The following is a 19,764-nucleotide window of genomic DNA, read 5'->3' on the forward strand; positions in this document are numbered from 1 at the left end:
ATGCAGTCTAGATGTTCAGAAGTCAGAAGACTCAGTGTCTTAATTAGCCTGATGAAGCAGTCTGGAGGAGAAAAACTGAGACAGAACATGAATTACTATGTGGGCGCTGATACTGTATTTGCAAGGGTTTGAGAGGTGCCCAGGAGTACCTGGAATGGGGGAGAGCATTGAAAAGCCAGAAATAGAAGCAGTATAAGCAATGCCTGGAAGATAAGTATGATTCTGATGGAGAGGAGAAATGTGAAGTAGAGGTGTAGAGGGCAGTCCAGTTCTAGTGTGCCTTTGAAGAGGAACTACTGATGGTTGGGAGAGTGGCTCTGTGTCACACTCAAGCATAAAAGTTCAGGACTTCACAGCCTCCCACTTGCTTTTGCACATTTAGCTCCAGTGCCTCATTCCAAATGCCCACACCCTTGCTGAGCTCCTAAAAAATAAAGCTGGTGACTTACTAATCATGAGTTGTGGACAGATCTCTCATTCAAGATGTTCTCCAAGTTATAGGGCAAAATTCTAATCACTTCAAGTTTGTGATGACAGTAAACCTTATTTTTATTGACATGTGTTCCACTGAAGCAATATAAAATGTCATGTTATATTCTAGCTAGAAGGGCTGGGATTTCACCTAGACTGTAAAATCACCTGACCTGACTCAAATAAGCATTAATTGCACAGCCACTTCTCAGTGCATTAGGAATTCAGGATATATACTTAGATCTCCATTTTACTGTGCTTGTACTCCCCCGTGGAGTCACTCCAGCAATATGATCAATATTCACTTGTTCTAAGAAGATATAATATTTTTTCCTTCCTAAAAGGATTGTGAAGACCATTAGTGTTCCATTAATAAATCTGAAATCTCTGTTGCATTCTCATGAGGTATGTTAAAACACTCCCAAAAAAACACACAAAAAACAAAAAACAAAAAACAAAAACAAATCAACAACCCAAACAAACAAACAAACAAAACCCACAGAAAAAAACCCACAAAAACACAAAAATAAAAAAACAATCCCAGAATAACTTGGAGATTGAATTGCTAACATTGCCTTGTATGGCAGTTCTATTATAAAAACTTACAATAGTAGAAGATAGAGAAAATGATATGGCGTTTATTTTCCTGAGTTAGAATATGCAGACATAAAATAATTCAAGTAAACAAAACATACAATAAAGGATACCTCAGAAGGATGTATCCAACTCAAATGTAAATGAGCAGATTTACCTCGAATGCCCTGTGATGAAGCACAGCCCCAGCACTGACACACAGGTCTTTGCCTTCTCAGCACCTTGCCTTCCTTGATCCATCTCCCAGGTTATGCTTTACAGAACTGATGGGACCTGGCTACCCCTGGGGGACCCCTTTGGGGTGCTCCCTGCCTTGGTCCCTAGCTGTAACTGAGGCAGTCCTGACTGGATGGGCATGTCCACAGCCACCCAGTGCTCACCGCTGCTGCAGGAACACTGAGCACTGTGTCTCTCCCACACTCAGAGATGCTAAAAACCAGTAAACCTCTGTGTTGTTCTTTCTAAACAAAGCACTACCAGATTGCCTTTTGATGTCAAAGAGAGGTAATGTGTTCATTATCCTCCTCTCAGCTTTCCCAATCCCAACAGCAAGACCATCTAACCTCTCAAGAGCACAAAGCTTTGGAATACTGAGGTGGTTCTCTGACTATGGACTTGTCCAAAGGCCTCTGTTCTGCAGCCAGGAAAAATGACCCCTTGATTTTAGAATCACCAGAACGGCATTTCTCAGTACACCATAGTAAGAAAAGTCCTGCCAAAGTTGCCAACCAAAGGTGTCTGCTAAGAAGAAATATGTGTGTGTAGGATGGGGTTTGGGTCACATTGCTGTGGCTGAAGATGAAGTGCTCTGGAGAAACCTTATTTTTGCCTTCTCCAGAAGAAGCGTAAGGCCCCAGATGAAGACACAGAAGTTTCCGAAGGTGTTGTCAGATGAGATGATGTCCCTTGAAAGGATAACTAAGGGAGGAAGCTACACAGGATGAAAAACTTAATGGCAGGTAATGAAAGAAACTTTACCTGGCCTTTCTAGGCAGGACAGCATTCCCATGTGGGCTGTGCAGCATCTCTCCCTTATTGAATCTTACCTGTGGATAAGGAAAACACTTCTGTCTACAGAATTACTTAACAAGCATTTTTGTCCAAAACCAAATTCATAATAAACCAAAATCCTCCTTTCTTCTACAGTGATCAACAGTTCACCTTCTTGGAGGATGCAGATTGCAGGCCCTTGGCTCTGCCACTGTCTCTCCCTGTTTTTATTTCCAGAGCTCTTGGGAGATGAAAGCACAGCCTTGGCCTCAGGAATATGGCCTCTGAAAGGGTCTCTCCTCCTCCTTGTTCCCATCCCTTCTCATTCCTCTCCCACTGCTTTCAGCTGACAGTTTATTTGCAGACAAATGCGTCATGCTGGAATGATCTCCTCTTCCCATTTTGTGGCCTGATTGCTCTGGATTGGCAGGGTTTTTTCCCCTAATGGTACACTGCTCCATTTTGCTGTGTCTGCAGCAGCCAGTGCTTTTACCTCTACTACCACCTTAGGCTACTTAGAAGCAAATCTAAGGCAGATGAATTGAAGCAACTCATTTTCTCTGAAGACCATATAGATCTCTTGAAAAAAGTAAATATGGTACGGAAAGGAAATCTGTGTAAGAAAATCTGCAAAAACTTCATACATCTCTATTATTAGTCAAATATGAACTGAGATGCCAACCAGGTCATGGCAGTATGTACTGCAAATCTTCTCCTGAGCATGCTGTAGATCAGAAAGCACTTATAAGTGAGCAAAGACTGGGATCTACTGCACCAGGCTATGGCAAGCAATCTGTAGCAGGTTCCCAACACTATTCTTCTATAGAGAAAGTTTTATATTAAAGACGTGACTATAAATCATGTAACTGCCCCCACGACATTGTGAGGGTTGTCAGTTGTCCAAAAAGCTTGTAAAACAGAGTAGTAAAATTAAAAACAACTAAAGAATTGTGAGACTGTAGGTCTGTCAGCTGAGTAGCAATCAGCTATACTCAACTACCAGCCTGAGTACTTCCACCTACAGAAAGCAGGAGGTTTCATGCAAAGCCTTTTTTTTTTTTTTCCCTGTGAAAGCAAGGAACTTGAGTTACATCATTCAGGGCAATGTCAGGGTATGTGCTGCCTTAGAAAGTGGCTTTGTTTACCGGCAAGTGCAAAGTCAACTCTGGAGAACTACTGGAATTGCACTTAATGTGGACTTACATACAGACACTTCCATATAGCACTGAAGTAGTTTAGATTTTTGATGTTCTGCATTTTCTAAGCATTTGTACCTTTATATGTCATTAAAGTATCATTCATTCCTTTTCTAAATCCAAACTGAAACACAGCATTACTGTTTTGTATCTATACCTTGGCTATTCTTATCTGAATAATTAAAAAGACATGTTTATGAAACTCAAGCTGCCCTGAGAGATCATTAATTTTACAACAAAACCAATCCTGGCAGCAGTCAGGGATTGTTTCAGAAGGATCCTGGAAGCCTGCTGGTGATGAAAAACTTTTTTTTCACCCTCTCATAAACTCAGACCTCACCGCAAAACCCATTAAATGATGTCATCTGCAGTGAAGGGCTCAATAAGTCTGGGCTACTTCAAAGAGAAAGAAAGCACTTCCATACCACGGGATGATGACCCCGGCAGCACTCAAAGTGAGAGCCCAGCCTGAGCTGGGGACAGCCAGTCCCTGTGCAAGGGCACAGCAAGGTGCTTTCGCTTCAGGCAGAACAACCTGTAAAACTAACCCACACTGATTCACGGACCTGTTCAGAGCTCTGTGCTGCCCAGCCTTCGAGCACTTAGAAAAAAGAGAGGCACCGAATAGGAGCCACGGATGACACCATTGAGGGAAATAAGTGAAAAATGGGTGGACCTATTTCTTAAAGCCCCAGGGGAGATATGGCGAGTGAAACTCCATGGTTCAAATCCAGCCAGCAGCAGTACATGGAAGTAAAGCCTGTGGTAAGCATGAGCTCAGAGCATGAGCTCTGGTTTTTAAAAAGCTGACTTAGTTCTGAGCTAAAACACAGATGGGACAGGTTGTGCACTGGCACTCCACAGTGTCTCATCACAACCACTGGGTTCAGACTGTGGTTTCCACCCGATGTCACCTTTGTGGCAGCCTGCCATGGTAACCTCAGGCTTTTTTAAAGATGTACAATGAACTCAAGGACATTACAGAAAAAAAAAAGGGTAATGAAGATCAAGAGTCTTTATGCCAATGTAGAGAATCTAGTAATAAGTGCCTTCCTGCCCCCAAATCAAATTGCAGGCTTCAGAAGAAAAATCTGGCTTGCTATATAACAAGCTCAGATTTATGTTAACTAGAAAAATGGACTTATTTTATTCTGTTACTTGCTTTTCCTTTAGGCAGCTGCACTAGAACAGATTACAGATAGGAGTGTATTTTAATGTATTAGGTATTTTGCTCTGTGTGATGTATCTGAGGCATGACTGTTCCAGTCTGTGCTGCCCTCGGTGTGTGTTTGCAGCCAGACAGACTTTGAGGGCATCCCTCTTAGCTCTCATTTTCCCCGCTCAAAAAAGTGAACAGTGGTAATTAAGCTAACATGCTAAATTAGCTGGATTTCCACCCTCCCTAAGTGAGACAGCAAGGCAGCTGCCAGTGCAGTGGGCATCACTTGTGAGCCTCTTTGAGGCAAATTTGGGAAAATCAGACCATATCTCAGGAACCACGCAGACTGTGGCACCTGCAATGCACAGGAGCAGAAAACAATACTCGGGTTTGTGGGCATTGCTACCAGCCAATAATCCTCTCTAATACAAGTCATTTGCAACAGGCAACAGTGCCTGAAGGAATGGACATTGCATTCTTCCACAGCCAGGGAAAAGGCAGGCTAAGGACATACTTTTTGCTGTTTTGCCTGCCAATAAGCTTGACTACCAGCCTGCCACGCCAAATGGATTCAATATCTGCTGGCAGAAATCTTTGAAACCTGAAGGAAGAAAGGCTGGCAGAGCACCACTAGTGAGACAACCAAGTGTGGGACAGTTATGAGGGTACTTGTGTTCTACCCATGCTCTTTATTTGCTGTTAAACTCTGGCAAACAAAATGTGACATTGGGACCTGCACCTTTTAAATGGCCAGGTCTGGTCAGCACCATGCAGGTCATAATCAACCTCTAAAAATCCTGTTTATGAGCAGGACAGCAAGGCTGCTGGGGTTTCCAGGCAGATCTGTATCTGACATACCATGAGGTACATGTGTTCTGCTGCTGAGGCTTCCACACTGTTCTAGGAGGCATCGTTGTACTCTGGACCCTTGCAGCTTCCAGGCAACACTGCAGCCAAAATAGGATTAACACAGCATAAAGTCCTCCTCCAAAAGAAGGGTAGCAGTGCCCTTACTGAGCAAGTGCTAAACACCTGACTGAAGTCCTGCTCTAAGAATCCTGGGGCAGCCAGGACTACTAAAACACATGAGCATAAACTGCAGTAAGGCATCCAGGTTTGCCTAACTTTTCTGGGTCTGCACCAGGACCTTCCCTCTCTATTCTCCCCCACAGGTCTCATTTGTACTGGCCATTGATAAAAACACAGATTTTAGGATAACTCATTTGTCTCTGAAAGTCAAGCAGGGGCAGCAGCTGGGATGCCCAGGACCTCTCCCTGCCCTCACAGAAACTTAGATCCCAGCTGTAACTGGATCCCTCTTATCAGTAACACAGCAAGCAATTCCCATGCAGGAACAAAAGCTGAGACCAGCTACCAGGCTGTGACGGTCCAGATTTATTAGGCTGTCTGCCACTTGAAACAAATCTTTGGCCTGAGATTTGCAGGTGCTGTAGCAGAGAAAAAGCACTTTTCTTCTTTGTCTCTTCATTGCCCTGTCATAAGAATTTAACAAAACTGTGTACTGCAAATGATCAGCTGTGGCATGAAAAGGCTGCTGCTCTCACTTTCCACTCTTGTTTCATTACCTGTGCACCACTTGTCATGTGAGATGGCTCAAAAGCTGTGCAGAAGCTGCTCAGCCAGCACCTTGCTAAGCATGAGTGCAAAGAAGTGCAGCACATTTTGGAGGGCACATGTGGAATGAGATTTACTGGGACTTCTCTGATCCCATTGACTCCTGAGAGTGGAGTATCAGCACAGTATTGAACACATACTTGCATGGCAGCCTGTGGCTACTGAATATGTGTAAACAAGCTCGAAGTGAGGAGCAGAACAAAATGCTGCAAGGAGCTAGTGCAGGGAAGTTGCAGAGCACAGCAGCCTTCCCTGGCGAGTGCAGGCAGGAGGCAGAGACAGTTCATAGAATCACAGAATCATAGACTGTCCTGAGATGGAAAGGACTACAAGGGTCACAGAAGAACAGCTCCTGGCCTTGCACAGGACAACTTCAAGAATCACACTTGAGAACTTCTTGGACTCTGCTAGGCTTGGTGCTGTGACCACTTCCCTGGGGAGCCTATTCCAGTGTCCAAACACCCTCTGGGTGTTTGGAAGAACATCCAACCTAAACCTCTCCTGACAGCTTCAAGTTGCTCTCATTGACGTTGCACAGAAAAATTAAACACACAGCTGGCCACTGCTGGCACTAGGAGAAGTCACTATATGGATCTGAACTTCCTGAGTTTGCTCAGGGACCTCCTCTTCCTCATTCGCCTCCTTCGTCCCACCTGTCCCATATCCCGAGGTAAAGCATCTACAAAGTCCTGGTCACAGACTTTGTCCATCCTTCCTGGACACTGAAAGTTGGTCCATTTGTGTTAAGGATAAGCTAATTTCTCTTGCCCGATGGCATAATAAAATATCCAACTTGTGTGAGCATTTTGGAGCAGCTATGTACACATCACAGCATTTGACAAAGGGCTATTTAGGCAGTGGTACTACCTAAAAAACAAAGGGTGCTGTTTTGGGGTTGGTGAGATGTGCAGAGCTGAGGATATTTGGCAGAATGCAGGTGAAGTGCTGCTCGTGCCATCACAGGATACCCAAAGATCCTACTACAGCAGGGAGGCCGGAGGCCAGGGTACGCTGGGACCCTCAGTGCCAGTAAAATCTCATGACCCTTTGGGACAAGGGATTTGCTTTGAAGCCATTTTGCTTCCCTTTCTGCTTTTCTGATGTGACTGAGGCTTTCCTCAGTCACCTCATCGAGCACCAGAATAATAAGAAAAAAATCGCGACGGTGTTTGCGGACACCGTGTGGCAATCTCAGCTGCGGCCAGGCACCCGGGGGGGAGGCGTGGGGGGCGTGAGGTGGCTTTTTTTGTCCCAAATACCGGGTGAATGCGAGGCTTCTGTTCCTCCAGGAGCAGCACGGAGATGCTCGGACCGCGGGCATTCTAACAGGGCAGGCTCACACGCAAGCCCCCGAGCGTGTAACCGAGCCTAGAACCGAGCTTCCCCGTCCTCAATCCTGAACAGCGGCTGCCGGGCCCGGGGGACTCCGCAAGGGCAGGGCAGGACACACCCGGTCCATACCATCCCCTCCTTCTCCTCTCCATCCCCTCCCTTCCCAGCCCGGTCGCGCAGCCGCGCAGCGCCGGCCGAGGGAGCCGCCGGAGCCGCCCAGCGCGGCGCGGCCCTTCCGCGCCGCGGGGCCGGGCTGGGCCCGGCGGGACCGGGCAGGGCAGGGTAGGGGGGCTCGGCGGCTCCGCGGCGGGGGATGCGGGTGCCGGGCGCAGGATGCTGTGGGGGGTGGGCCTGGCGGCGCCGCGCTCCTGCGTGGCGGACCTGAGCCGCAACCGCAGCCTGTCGCTGGGCTGGTGCGCGGGGCCCGAGGAGCCGCCGCCCGCCTTCTATGGGGGCGAGATCGTCGCCTTCCCGCTGTCGGGCGGCGGCGGCACCATGGCGGCGCTGGGCTCCGACTCCTGGTGGAAGAAGACGCTGTACCTGACGGGCGGAGCCCTGCTGGCCGCCGCCGCGTACCTGCTCCACGAGCTGCTGGCCATACGGTGAGGCTGCGGGGCTGCGGGCGGGAGCGGCGCGGGGGCTGCGGCGCTGCGAGCCCAGGGCGCTCCCCGCGGCGCCGAGGCGGCGCTCGGAGCCGCTTACACCTGCGGGGTCAGGTTGGCGAGGTCCGCCGGGTCGGGGGGTCTCTCCTTCACCGTGCTTTTGCCGTTTACCTTTCTTTTTCCCCCATTCGCCCTTTGCAGCAGCGCAGGAGGCGGCTCCGCGGCGAGCCCTGCGCTCACCCCCACAGGTGGCCCGGGCTGGGCCCTCTCGCTGCCGCCGGACCCGGGCAGCCAAAACCTGCAGCAGCCCCTTAAGGGCTGACGAGTGTGTTGCCAGGGCCGGGATTTCTCTTTTGTCTGTTTAATGTACTGATGTATCACGCACCTGTCTGGTCTGGTTTGGTTTGGTTTTGTTGTTTGTTTGTTGGTGGTTTTTTTTTGGTGGTTTTTTTTTTTTTTTTTTTAATTCTGTTTTTTTTTTGACAGGAAAGAGGAAGAGCTCGATTCGAAGGATGCTATCATACTGCATCAGTTTTCAAGGCCTAGGAATGGCGTTCCGAGTTTATCCCCGTTCTGCCTGAAAATGGAAACGTACTTGAGGATGGCTGATTTACCCTACCAGGTACATCGTGCAGTTTGCCTTTGCCTTGCAGCTCTCTGTAATTACGTGAAATAGCACATAGGCATCCTGCCTCTTGTCCCCCCAGTCTGTCTCACCCAGGGAGATGTAAACATACACCTACAGCTAGGTGGGTATGCCAACGTTTTTATGGCTCCAATTAAATTTAGTGTATAACCTTTAAAGATATGACTTGAATAAGATTGTCTGGAACAGCTGTAGACTTAACTGGCAAAGCTAAATCAATGTTAAAATGTTGAAGTGGGAGAATAGTCTGGAGTTTATATAACACTAAATAGCACCCCAAAACTAAAGCACAGGACTGTTTGATCCTTGAATTTCACCATGCTAAAGACATCACGATTAGACAGCTGCATGTTCTTGTTTTTCTGGAGGCGTTATCTCTAAAGCTGTCTGGAAAGAAGTGCTTACCTTTTGCTTCACCTCCCATGGCTAATGCTTCCTCCCCAGTGAAGTGGGGTAGGATTGCTTTCAGAGGTCATGAATACTGCTCCTTAATTGTGGTTGGGTGCATTTCATGCCATCTTCCTGCAGGGAATGAGGCCTGAGCTACTCCAGTGAACGAAAGCTGTGAGAGTGGACACTTGAATCTCACGGTCTTGCCTGTTAGCATCAAGGTTGAGTTGGGATGCTGCAAGTGTGGCACACATCTTGTTGTGGTGTTGCCAAGCTGTGCAGCACATGGAGTCTTTGAGACATGGGATGGTTTTCTTTTTCTGGGTGTGTTAAGCACTGAATGCCTTTAAGATGATAAAATAATGATGATGTATATAACTAAGATCTTAGGTACAAGAAATGTCTGTTTTTTTTTTTTCCCTTTTATCTTATCCCTCTGTTTTTTCCTCAGTAATACAAGTTTGGCATTTTACTCCATAGCAAGGTGTTAGGAAGAATGTTTTGTATAAATCAAATGTTGTACAGTGGAAAGCCAGCCCTATTGTAACTTTTTTAAAATGCATTTTTCATTGATACTTGGCTTCATATGTGGCTAAACTCCTTTATATAGGAAGAGAAAGAAGGTCTAATCAGAACATTTTGCTTAATTCTTTAAAAGCCTGGGTTTAATGTTTTCTTACAATTCAGTGGTACTTGAATCGGATACTTGGGAGTACTAAAGAGGAAGACTTCCATCCTGAGGGATGTATTTTCCTCGTTTAGTTTTACAGAACTTGCAAGATTCTGAAGCTTGAACATGTCCTTGGAGCAGGAGGACTTTGTGCACATTGCTTTCCTCAAAATAATTTGGGTAGAAATTGCACGTTTGAGGGGATGACTCTCTTGGTGTGATCTGTTTTCTTTCTAATGGCAGCTGATGCAGTTCAAAGGTTTGTGATGGTCAGGTTTGCTCTGCTGGACAGTAGCTAAAGAAAGCTGCATTATAAAAGATGGTTATGACAGGACATGGTCACTTCTGAAAGATAACACAGCATTTGCGTGATTCTGGATGGAGTTGTTTGGAGAGCTCATGCTGGTCAGAAATCACACAGCTTTTTGGAGAAAGGAATTTACAGAGGGTTATCTTTCCCTCTTTAGTTTTTGTACTGAAGGTCAGCATTACTTTTTGGTGTTGCATGTCTCTCACTAGCTGTGAGTACACAAAACTGATAAGACCATCAGAAACAACATTCCTTCCTTCAGCTGCTTCCTCTTGTCCCTTTCACATGCTTTTCTGTGGCAGTTCAGGCTGATCAGAACTGGCTTAGCTAGAGCCATGACGTATTAGTTTATTTGGGTTTAAATCAGCTTGGTTCCCCACATGCTCTGTGTGCCATTTTGTAGGAGCAGGAATGGGTCCTGCGTGTGCTGGGAACACCAAGATGGCACTTTTAGCTGTGCTGGCTTACATGGGCTTAAGGTGTTTGGGGGGTTACTGACCCTCTGAAGGGTTTTAGAGGTAAGTTTGGTGGAGCTGAGCTTATGAGCTGAGGACACAGCTCTTTTTTTCTGGAAGAAGCAGATCTTGTTTCTGTCCTTGTATTAGGAGTGTGGTGCTGCATTGGGCTCTGGCAAGTGGAGGAAAATAAGGATGCTGCTGTGGGATTGAGCAGGAGGAGAGCTGACAGGGGCACTGTTCTTGGCTGGTGTCTCTTATACTCTTCCTGTAGACTTTTGTCTTGTTCCTTCATGACTGTGCTACCCTTAGGATGCTGTAGGTGACCATCGGGTGCCTGTGTAGGAGGCTTTAGCAGGATCCAGAAGGAAACACCTTGCTTCCCTGCACGCTGTCAGGGGCTGTGATGGGGAAGTGCTGCAGGTGGCAGCTGGTGCTCATGCCAGGAGACCTGCTGTGGTCATCACCTCGCTGGGGAGGGACTGCTTTGAAGGGAGGGTTCTGAAATGGAGTGAAGAGAAGACAGTGAGATGCTCAGACTGCTTTTACACTTTTGATTCCTTGTGGTTATTGTGGTGCATCAGAGTGCTGAGTATTGTGCTTTGTGTTGTGCAACGAGCTTTAATGGCTGGAGTAGAGTGACATATTCCTATCTTACTCTCACCTGAATTTCTCCCAAAACGTGTGCTATTGTCATGTGCTTATGTTTTCTTGAATCTGCCTCTCTATGTGTGAATTTCCATGAAAAATGATTTGGGCAGCCCCACCCCAACTGGGCTATCATAATCCCTAGCTGTGTTTTCAAAACATTTGATGTCTTTTCTTGGTAAAGCTTGCTTTGAAAGAGCCCCGTCTGTGTGCTCATCACAATCTTTTGGGTATTCCTTGATTTCCTCAAGAATATGAAGAGCTGAGCCATTATGTAATCTGATAAATAATTAGCACAGCAGAAATGTGCTGTTTTCATGCCAGGTCTGTGGAAATGGCAGCTTCCTTAGGAAAAGACATGAGTGAATGTAAAATCATAAACAGGAGTAATGGAAAATGTGAAATCTAATTTCTTCTGCATAGTACTGTAAAATTACCCTAGAAATACCGTGTGCCATTCTTTTTGTAAATTTCTTATGAATGAGGTTCTGTAGAGCTATTGTTATTGTTGCTCTGTAGGCACTTAATGTACTCTGAATGAAAAGGGATATTTTGGTTTGTTTTTGGTTTTCAATAATACTGTAGCTTTTTCCTGCTTAGCAGCTGGAACAATTTTTAAGTGGAAAATTGATAAATATTTGATAGCAATTAGTATCAGCCATAAGGGTACTGAGGTTTCAAGCCTAAAAATGTCTGAGAACAGTGGATGCAAAAAGAGTGTAACAGATTTCTCAAGAGACTAAGGTTTTCTCAGGTCACTGAAAGATATTTCCTATTTTGTTTCATAAACCGTATGTAATGAAACACAAAAATCTTTTTTGGCAATATATTTATATGTATTAGATAGATGTGCTTGAAGAAATGTGCGGCTGAGTAATAACTTGCTTTTTTCTGGGCTGCAAATGGTATGGACTGCAGTAATTGCAAGATGCAATAAGCACATCTTCAAGTCCAGTAGCTTCTGCAAACCACCAGTGTTTGTGCACAAGAAGAGAAATATCTTAGTGGTAGGGCTTAATGAAGATTAAGCCACCAGTGCTCAGGATCTTCTAAACATGCTGTGTAGTTCCAGGAAAACCTTGTGCTTCTGTAGTAAGGTCATAATGAAAAAATATGGAAATGTATCAGTCAGTTTCAGTGCTGAAAGACCATTTTTGATGAAGGAAAGGTCTTGGAAAGTAGAAGGACAGGGCAGTACTCTCAGTTTCAAACATTCAGTGGTTTTAGAGCTTGTGCTATGGGATTGGCCCCATGTCACCCACGTGTGTGTGTGGGAGGGATTCAGGTGCTTTATTTGCTCACGCAGGGGTGAGGTGGGTGAGACATGGTATCATCCAGTGTCCCTACCATGCTGTTTGTTTGGGCACAAGGCCTGGAAGAGGCTGCAGCCAGAAGGCATTGTTTCCCAGAAGTGTTACCCATTCGTTTTCTTAAGAGCCTTTGGGAGTGGCTGCGTGATCCCAGTGCGTTGCACATCTGCATTTGGAGTGGCAGCCAGGATGCTGGTGCTCTCAGACTGAGTGGGAGGCGTGTTCCTTGCTGCCAGAGCACCTTAATCCATCTTAAGTGGATTCAGGAAGTATAAATACTTGACACCCAAACAGATCAATCCAGAACTGCAAACCCTAAACCTCCAGCAATTAGGAGCTAGGTCCTGAAATTCTTGGGGTGACTGCCAGAGATTGAGTGCAGAGCCTTTACTGTTCATCTTTCTGTGCTAGGAGCTTTCATTCACTAAAGAACAGGATGCAAGGATGGGAATCACAAGAATGGAAAAAGGTTGCACTTTGTGTCTCTGCCTTCAGGAGTAAGAGAATTGAAGACAAATGTCTGATCAAGTTTTGGCAGCCAGCACTCTCTAATCTCTGTGCTCCACCTTGTCATGGGAAAAACACATTGCTGCTTCTGCGTGAATGCTGTGCTGAGCAGGCATAGCAGTATTCAGCAGTGCAGTAGTGCTGTGCTCTGCTGTGCTGGGCTCTTGGGACAGCCAGTTGTAATAAGTATGTGTGTAAATGTCTGAGATTTCTAAGTTTTGAAGTTGCAGAAAGCAGATTTCCCTTCTGCTCAGGAGGGAATGATAGGCTTTTCATATACATTTGTGATTGTGTGTGTTTTGTCCTTGGAGATAATGCAGCCTTCTGAGTTGGGTAGTGAATTTATTTTTTAAAGTTACTTTTAACATGCAAGGTGCATATGTGTACAGGAACTGAATTTGGTTGTGAGTCCTGTGATTTAAAACTTTAGAATAACAGGCACAGTCTTCTGGGAGATCTGAACATCTGCAACCCTTAAATAACCCAGGTATTAAAATAATAAATAATATAATTTAAATAATATTATATCGCATGACATTCAGCATAAAAGCATGGAACACCTTGCAGGGCCTGGAAATAATTTTATCTGAATTGTCATGGAAGGTAAAACTGCTGCTCTGATTGATTAGCCATTGCAACTCTAGAATGTTATTTTTAAAAAAAGATTTGTGGATTTGTTTCTTTAAAAACTCAGAAAATGATTTAAAATATGTTTATTCTCATTAAAACAGAACCTGAAGGGCTTTTTTTGTCTGTATGTTTGTTTACTTGAATTTTTTTTTTTTCATTAGAACTATTTTGATGGAAAACTTTCCCCTCAAGGGAAAATGCCTTGGATTGAATACAATCACAAGAAAGTATCTGGCACTGAGTTCATTATTGACTTTCTGGAAGAGAAGCTTGGAGTGAATTTAAATAAACACCTTGGTCCACATGAAAGAGCTGTTTCCAGAGCTGTGACCAAAATGGTGGAGGAGCACCTGTACTGGTAAGTTTGCATGGCAAAGCTGGCTGTGTTCCTGTGCTGTCAGATGTGTCCCTGAGCTTGGGCTTCGACATGAATGCTTCTTTTCTCTTGCAGAAACCTTGGGTACCCAGTTATTAACTTCACAACTCTCTGCATCCTAGGAAACTGCTGCTCCTGTGGTGGTATGAGCCTGGGATAATTCCCTTGAAAAGCTGTGCTGTGTAGGCAAGGTGAAGTGAGGCCCTTTGACTGCAGCTTTGTAGAAGGAAGCAGCAGTGGGATGCTCCTCTGTTCAAACTTCTCTATAGGAGCAGCCTTGTTAATAAAGACCAAAAGATCAAGGTGGCTGAATGTGTTTGTGGTTTGTGGGGCGTAGAGGAATGAATCCAGTGTTTGTGGTTAATCCAGAATATTGTTTTCTTACTTTTACTGATTTTAATTATGTGTGAATGATTGCAGTATGGATCACTGCCTTTCCTGTAACACAGGATTCTCTTGTTGATATGGATTGTTGACAATACTGCCCATTGATAATGTCCAGTATTAGTCACAGTATCCTGAGAAGCTGAAGTATGTATATGAAAATAGAATTAGAACCTTTCTGTGACTTTATGCATTTTACTGACACCTTTGAAAATAATACCTGTGATTTCCTCTGTGCTTTACATTTCTGTCCTTAAGTACCATTTCCAGTTTGGGCATAGAGGCATCAGGTGGGCGTGCACCTTGGACGCTGCATTTGCTGCCTTAGCAAGCACAAGGCTTTCTCCCAGTAGTTTACTTTCTAGTATGCATTTAAGTCCTTGCTACACTAAGTTTTGCATTTATGTTGCACGTTTTTTTCTTCAAAACAATGTGTAATTTTTAAATTGAATGTATTTACCTGCTTTTTCTTTCACCTTTTGATTGAAGATCGGCAGCAATATGTGTACATATAGTTCTTCAAATAATCTTTAGTGTCTCCTGAGAGAACAATTTTAGCACTCAGTAATTAGAATATTGAAGTGATTTGGCTTACAAATTAAATCTTTGCCTTCCAAGAAGTATGGCCTTCACCAATTGTACCCATCTGCAGTGTCATAACCTCCCAAACATGATACAGGCAGCCTGTAAGTTAACTTTTTTTTTGGTTCATTTTTCCACCCTCAGTTATTACAGCTGCCAAAGTGAGGATGAAGCCTTTTAGTCCTTTACTGCTTAATCTCCTTGCCTTAGTGTCAGTTGTTTTGTGGTTCATAGATTTAACTGTGTTAAATGTATCATTACTGATGGCAGGCTCATACTGCTGTTGTGTCCCAGTTACAAAGAGCTTTCCTCTGTGAAGCTGTTGTCCATCCATCTAGGCTCCCCTGGAGCTGGCTGGGCACTGCTGGACATGACATAGGCAAATGTGGAATACAGGTATTGCAAATTCAGCCACTGGTCCGGAGAGGGGCATCTGTTTTAACAGGTGGACAAAATTACATCAAGAACAGAGATGTGCATACCTGGCTGTGTATCCCTGTTGCTTTTCCTGTGTAGTCACACAGAGCTGAGTTCCTCCAAGGCATGTATTTTTGCTGCAGTGCAAAAATGTCCCTGTGGCTGTACCAGAGGCTTGATATGTTGGTGAGGTTATACCTTGCAGATTCCTTGTAGGCAAAGCCTGAGCCATGAGGTGTTGCAGTTGTACTGCTGTAATTCCTGGAGAACAACTTTGAGCATCCTGTACTTACACCAAAATCAGGCTTTCACTGTGTAGGACCATATTTCTCCTTGACAGCATTGCATCTGTGGTTGTGGGATCCCTTCACATCTGTCCCTGAACCTTCCCACTTGAAGCTTAGGGTTTTTTCTTGGTCTCCTCATATCCCATGGTGAGGAATTTGAAACAGTGGTTTCCTTTCTGCAGAATAAGGTATATAAAACCAAGCCTCCAAAGCAGTGATACAGTGATTCCTACTGTTTTGTTGCCAGCAGCATGCAAAGTAGCTTCATCATAAATAAGTAATACTGTAGTAATTTATTGGACAAAGAAGAAAAGTACATCCTGTGGTGTGCTGTCTCTGGGTGGAGCTAATCCTGGTGGATGCCCAGCATTTCCTCTAGAAATGTTTAGTTTTGCCTAGGCAGTGGCTCATCTTCAGCAGTCAGTGCCTCTTACGTGTGGAAGCGACTGCTGTGGCTGGAGCTGGGAGCAGTGCGGGGCTGTTGAGAACCTCAGCCTCTGGACACCTTCTCTCTGCCCTGGGCTGTGGCACCTGGCAGGGCTCAGACAGGAAGGCAGCAAGTGGGCATGCCTGTTTCCATGCTGGGGTTACACCATATCTCTGAGATAGACAAGACTGATTTGGAACTGGTGCTGGAGCTACAGTCCCTGGAGAAGGCAGTAAGCCATTAAGCTTTTGCTATGTTTAGTTTGCAAAAGAAAAAAAGTCCTCTAAGCTGAATGGGTGTTGAGGCGAGCCAGCAGTGAAGAGATGGAAATGAAATAATTTTGTGACTCTTACCCCAGGACCTGGATACAATGCAGTCCTCTGTCATCTGCTGTAGGCTTGCTCTGAGTTAACTTCACTGCCTGCAGTGAGCCATGGACCCCCAGAAACCAATGAGACACCCACAGCCACCTTTGGGGAATATGTTGGGTTTTTGGTGTAACTGCAGCACATTTGTGGAATCAGACCTCTGATGAAGAGAGGTCTGATTCTCACTTCCTTCTGAGCTGGCATGCTGGGCTCAACAATACTGCTGGGATTTGGGCCAGGCATCTCCTGGGTGCCTGTAGGGCTAGCAGTTGCTGTGAGATGCTTTCTGTCACTTCAATCTCAGGAGACAGATCTTAGGTTGGTGACACTAATGTGCTTAGTGAGAACATAAAGCCTTGAATATTCGACTTAAGAGGACTAATCCATTAGATTGGTTGAGCTGTATTGTCAAACACAGCTGTAGTGATTTATAAATAGGTGTATATGTGTGTGATTTATAAATATGTGTGTATGTATATATACACTTGCAGATATATTTGACTTGTTTCTTGCTTTGTCTTTCAAGAAGCAAGCATCATATGTGATGAATGCTTGAAGTACAGGAAGAGCATAATATGAGAATACAGATGAATCTGACTTTGGTCAGTATTCAGACTTGCCAAGTGTTAAAACATAAAATATTTTTATAATGTAAATATGTTTAAATACATCAAGCCAATTTTAAGAGTAGTGTCTCTCCTACTGCTAACAGTGATGAGGCTTGAATGCTGCTGGTGGTTTAAAAGCCAGTTGCTCTGAGAAGTTGCACAGAAGGTGGGGTTTCTACAACTGATTGTGGAATTAATTTGTTATAATCCTTTGTATATGAAGAAATTCCGGTCTGCACAGGTTCAGATAGGAAAAATAACCCCTTGTTCACATTCTTGTGAATGCCTTCCCCTTGCCTTGAAGTTCAGACAATTTTGAGATAATCAGGGAAGCTGCTGTTGAGTCACTTTCTTCATCTCCTTGCCTGATTTATGTATTGAGGCCAAAGCTGCTGTTACATTTAGACTTCGGATTTACTTCACCCCCACAGCATTGCTCTTTAATGCATTGTTGTTTTAGTTATACTCTAAGATTTGTACAGATGTGCTGGCACAAATGAGAATGGTAATGTTTCCCTGAATGCTCCGGTCAAGCTAATATTTAAAATAATTACATCATCCCATAAATACTTACTCCAGTGTAAAATGTATAGTTATGCTGTACTGAAGAAGAGTATGTAGACTACCCAATTTCTGGCATTTCCTAACCTTTTGTAATAATTGATAATACTCCACTAATGTAATCTGAATATAGGAGTGATGAGTGGAATTAAATGCTGAGAAGCATATTTTTTGGCAGAAAAAAAAAAATAATGATCCTTTGAATAGAATTCTTTTAACAAAGTGCTTGTAAAGCCAGTTTTAAGTGTTTTTAACTCTCCCTGAATCAGAGCCTACTTTTTTCCTTGTTTTATCTACTCAGAACTGTAACAGTTCGGAAGTAAATTCTGTGATTGTCTATTTATGCCTTCATTGCCCATGTAAATTTGAGATATGGGACATGTAACAATTCTGCTCATTCAAAGGGATGAGCAGATGTCTTAAAATTTGTGCTTGACAGTTTAGCCTAAGCAGAATTACCTAAATCCTGTATAGTGCTCTGTTCTAGTCATTAAACACCTGGTCTGATTTCTGCCTCTTCCAGACCCAAAGACCTTCTCTCCCAGGACAAGCAAGTGAGCTCTGGGGAAATGTATTTTTGCATTAAAGTATGGGCCAATTAGCTTTATGGGAAACCTTGTTCATTCTGTTTTATGAAATTAAAACAATTTTGGACATGGTTGATCACTCTTGGTGCATTGCCGGCTCACTGGTGTGGTTGGAGTGAGCAATAATGGTGGCAAGTCCATAGGGCCAGGTTTAATCTCGTGCAACTGGGGTGACTTAAAAAACGCTGCCGTGGAATTCCTATGTCCTTTTTCTGTTTTGTTTTGACTTCTTTTTCGTATTGCCCTTCTCCAGGCCAGGCCTGTTGTCCAAAGTAACTAAATTGTATTGCAGAGTTGCCAGATGAAGCAGGTCAGGTCCATCCTGGGGAAGGAGGGTCTTTGCAGCAAGACAGAGCAGTGCTTTCAGATAGCAAGTGCTTCTTACCTTATTCAAATAATAAATAATAACTTAGAGATTAGGAGAAGAACTCATTCAGAGCAGCACTGTGGAGAAGAACACTGTGGGGGCTCTGGTGGATGAAAAAATGGGACATGAGCCAACAGTGCGAGATGTCATCCTGGGCTGCATCAAGGGAGGTGATTCTCCCCTTCTGCTCTGTGTTTGTGAGACCCCACCTGTTTCCAGCTCTGTAGTGCCCAGCATAAGAAAGATCTGCACCTGTTAGAGCAGGTCCAGAGGAAGCCACAAAAGATGATCAGAGAACTGGAGCACCTCTCCTGTGAAGACAGGCCGGGAGAGCTGAGGTTGTTCAGCATCTGGAGCAGAAGGCTCCAGGGAGACCTCGTTGTGGCCTTCCAGTATTAAACAGGGCTTATAAGAAAGAGGGAGAGTGACTTTTAACATGGGTAGATAGTGATAGGACAAGGGAGAACAGTTTTAAACCAAAAGAGGAGAGATGTAAATTAGGTGTTAGAAAGAAGTTCTTTACTCAAAGGGTGGTGAGGCACAGGTTTCCCAGAAAATTGTGGATGCCCTATCCCTGGAAGTGCTCAAGGCCAGGCTGGATGGGACCCTGAGCAGCCTGATCTAATGGGTAATATCACTCCCCACGGAGTAGGCGTCCCTGCAGTGGACATCTAGTTGGAAGTAGATGATTTTTAAAGTCCCTTCCAGCCCAAGTCATAGTATTGTAATTGTTTCCTAGTGTTCACATCAAGAGTTTTTCCTATTCAGAGCTGTGCCTGCTGAAGAGACCTTGTCCTTTGCCAGGCCAGTCAAACATGACTAGTGCAACATTCTGCTCGATGGAGTGCCCTTATGCTTTCAGGCCAGCCTTCTTTCCATTTGTCTTAAATCCTGCTTTACTGCTGTTCCTGGAACAGTCTCACACCACATCTTCCAGACAAAGTCAATGCTTTAGGAGTTTCAGTAGCTCTTTGCTGCTGCATTTGTTGGCTTCACATTCCTCCTGTACTGCTGGTGCCTCTGCTAAATCTGTCTCTGATTAAAACTTTGCATTGCTGGAACCTGCTCAATGACTTGAGTTCATCAAGTTTGAAAAACCAGGACTCTGCAGAACACCCCATTCTAAAAGTGGTGTGGAAGCATGTGAAATGTCAGCAGGATGCTTTCATTATACAGTGCTGGAGGTTGTGGAGTAAGCTGTTGAGGGTCAAAGCCATCAGTAGCAGAGGAGGAACATTTTTATTCTTCTTTGTTT

At 44.5% G+C, this 19,764-nt stretch overlaps 1 protein-coding gene and 1 long non-coding RNA gene across 3 annotated transcripts in view; one reads left to right on the forward strand and one right to left on the reverse strand.

Annotated features, from left to right (window-relative positions):
* On the reverse strand, positions 1–8,003 carry LOC128784923 (uncharacterized). 2 transcript variants are annotated; one of them, XR_008429679.1, is made up of 3 exons: positions 7,918–8,003; positions 2,044–2,111; positions 1–75 (listed from the first exon to the last, which is right to left on the reverse strand). It is a non-coding gene; the product is annotated as an uncharacterized LOC128784923 (long non-coding RNA). The 2 variants fall into 2 exon arrangements; XR_008429680.1 differs by lacking the exon at positions 7,918–8,003 and adding an exon at positions 5,269–5,356.
* The window catches only part of FAXC (failed axon connections homolog, metaxin like GST domain containing), a 27,012-nt gene continuing 14,958 nt past the window's right edge, over positions 7,711–19,764 (forward strand). The window contains exons 1-3 of the mRNA XM_053936834.1: positions 7,711–7,979; positions 8,466–8,601; positions 13,707–13,903. Of these exons, the coding sequence (XP_053792809.1) occupies positions 7,711–7,979; positions 8,466–8,601; positions 13,707–13,903 (602 nt within the window). The remainder of the gene's footprint in view (positions 7,980–8,465; positions 8,602–13,706; positions 13,904–19,764) is intronic.

The sequence above is a fragment of the Vidua chalybeata genome, chromosome 3 (genome assembly GCF_026979565.1).
Source record: "Vidua chalybeata isolate OUT-0048 chromosome 3, bVidCha1 merged haplotype, whole genome shotgun sequence".
Taxonomy (NCBI): Eukaryota; Metazoa; Chordata; class Aves; order Passeriformes; family Viduidae; genus Vidua; species Vidua chalybeata.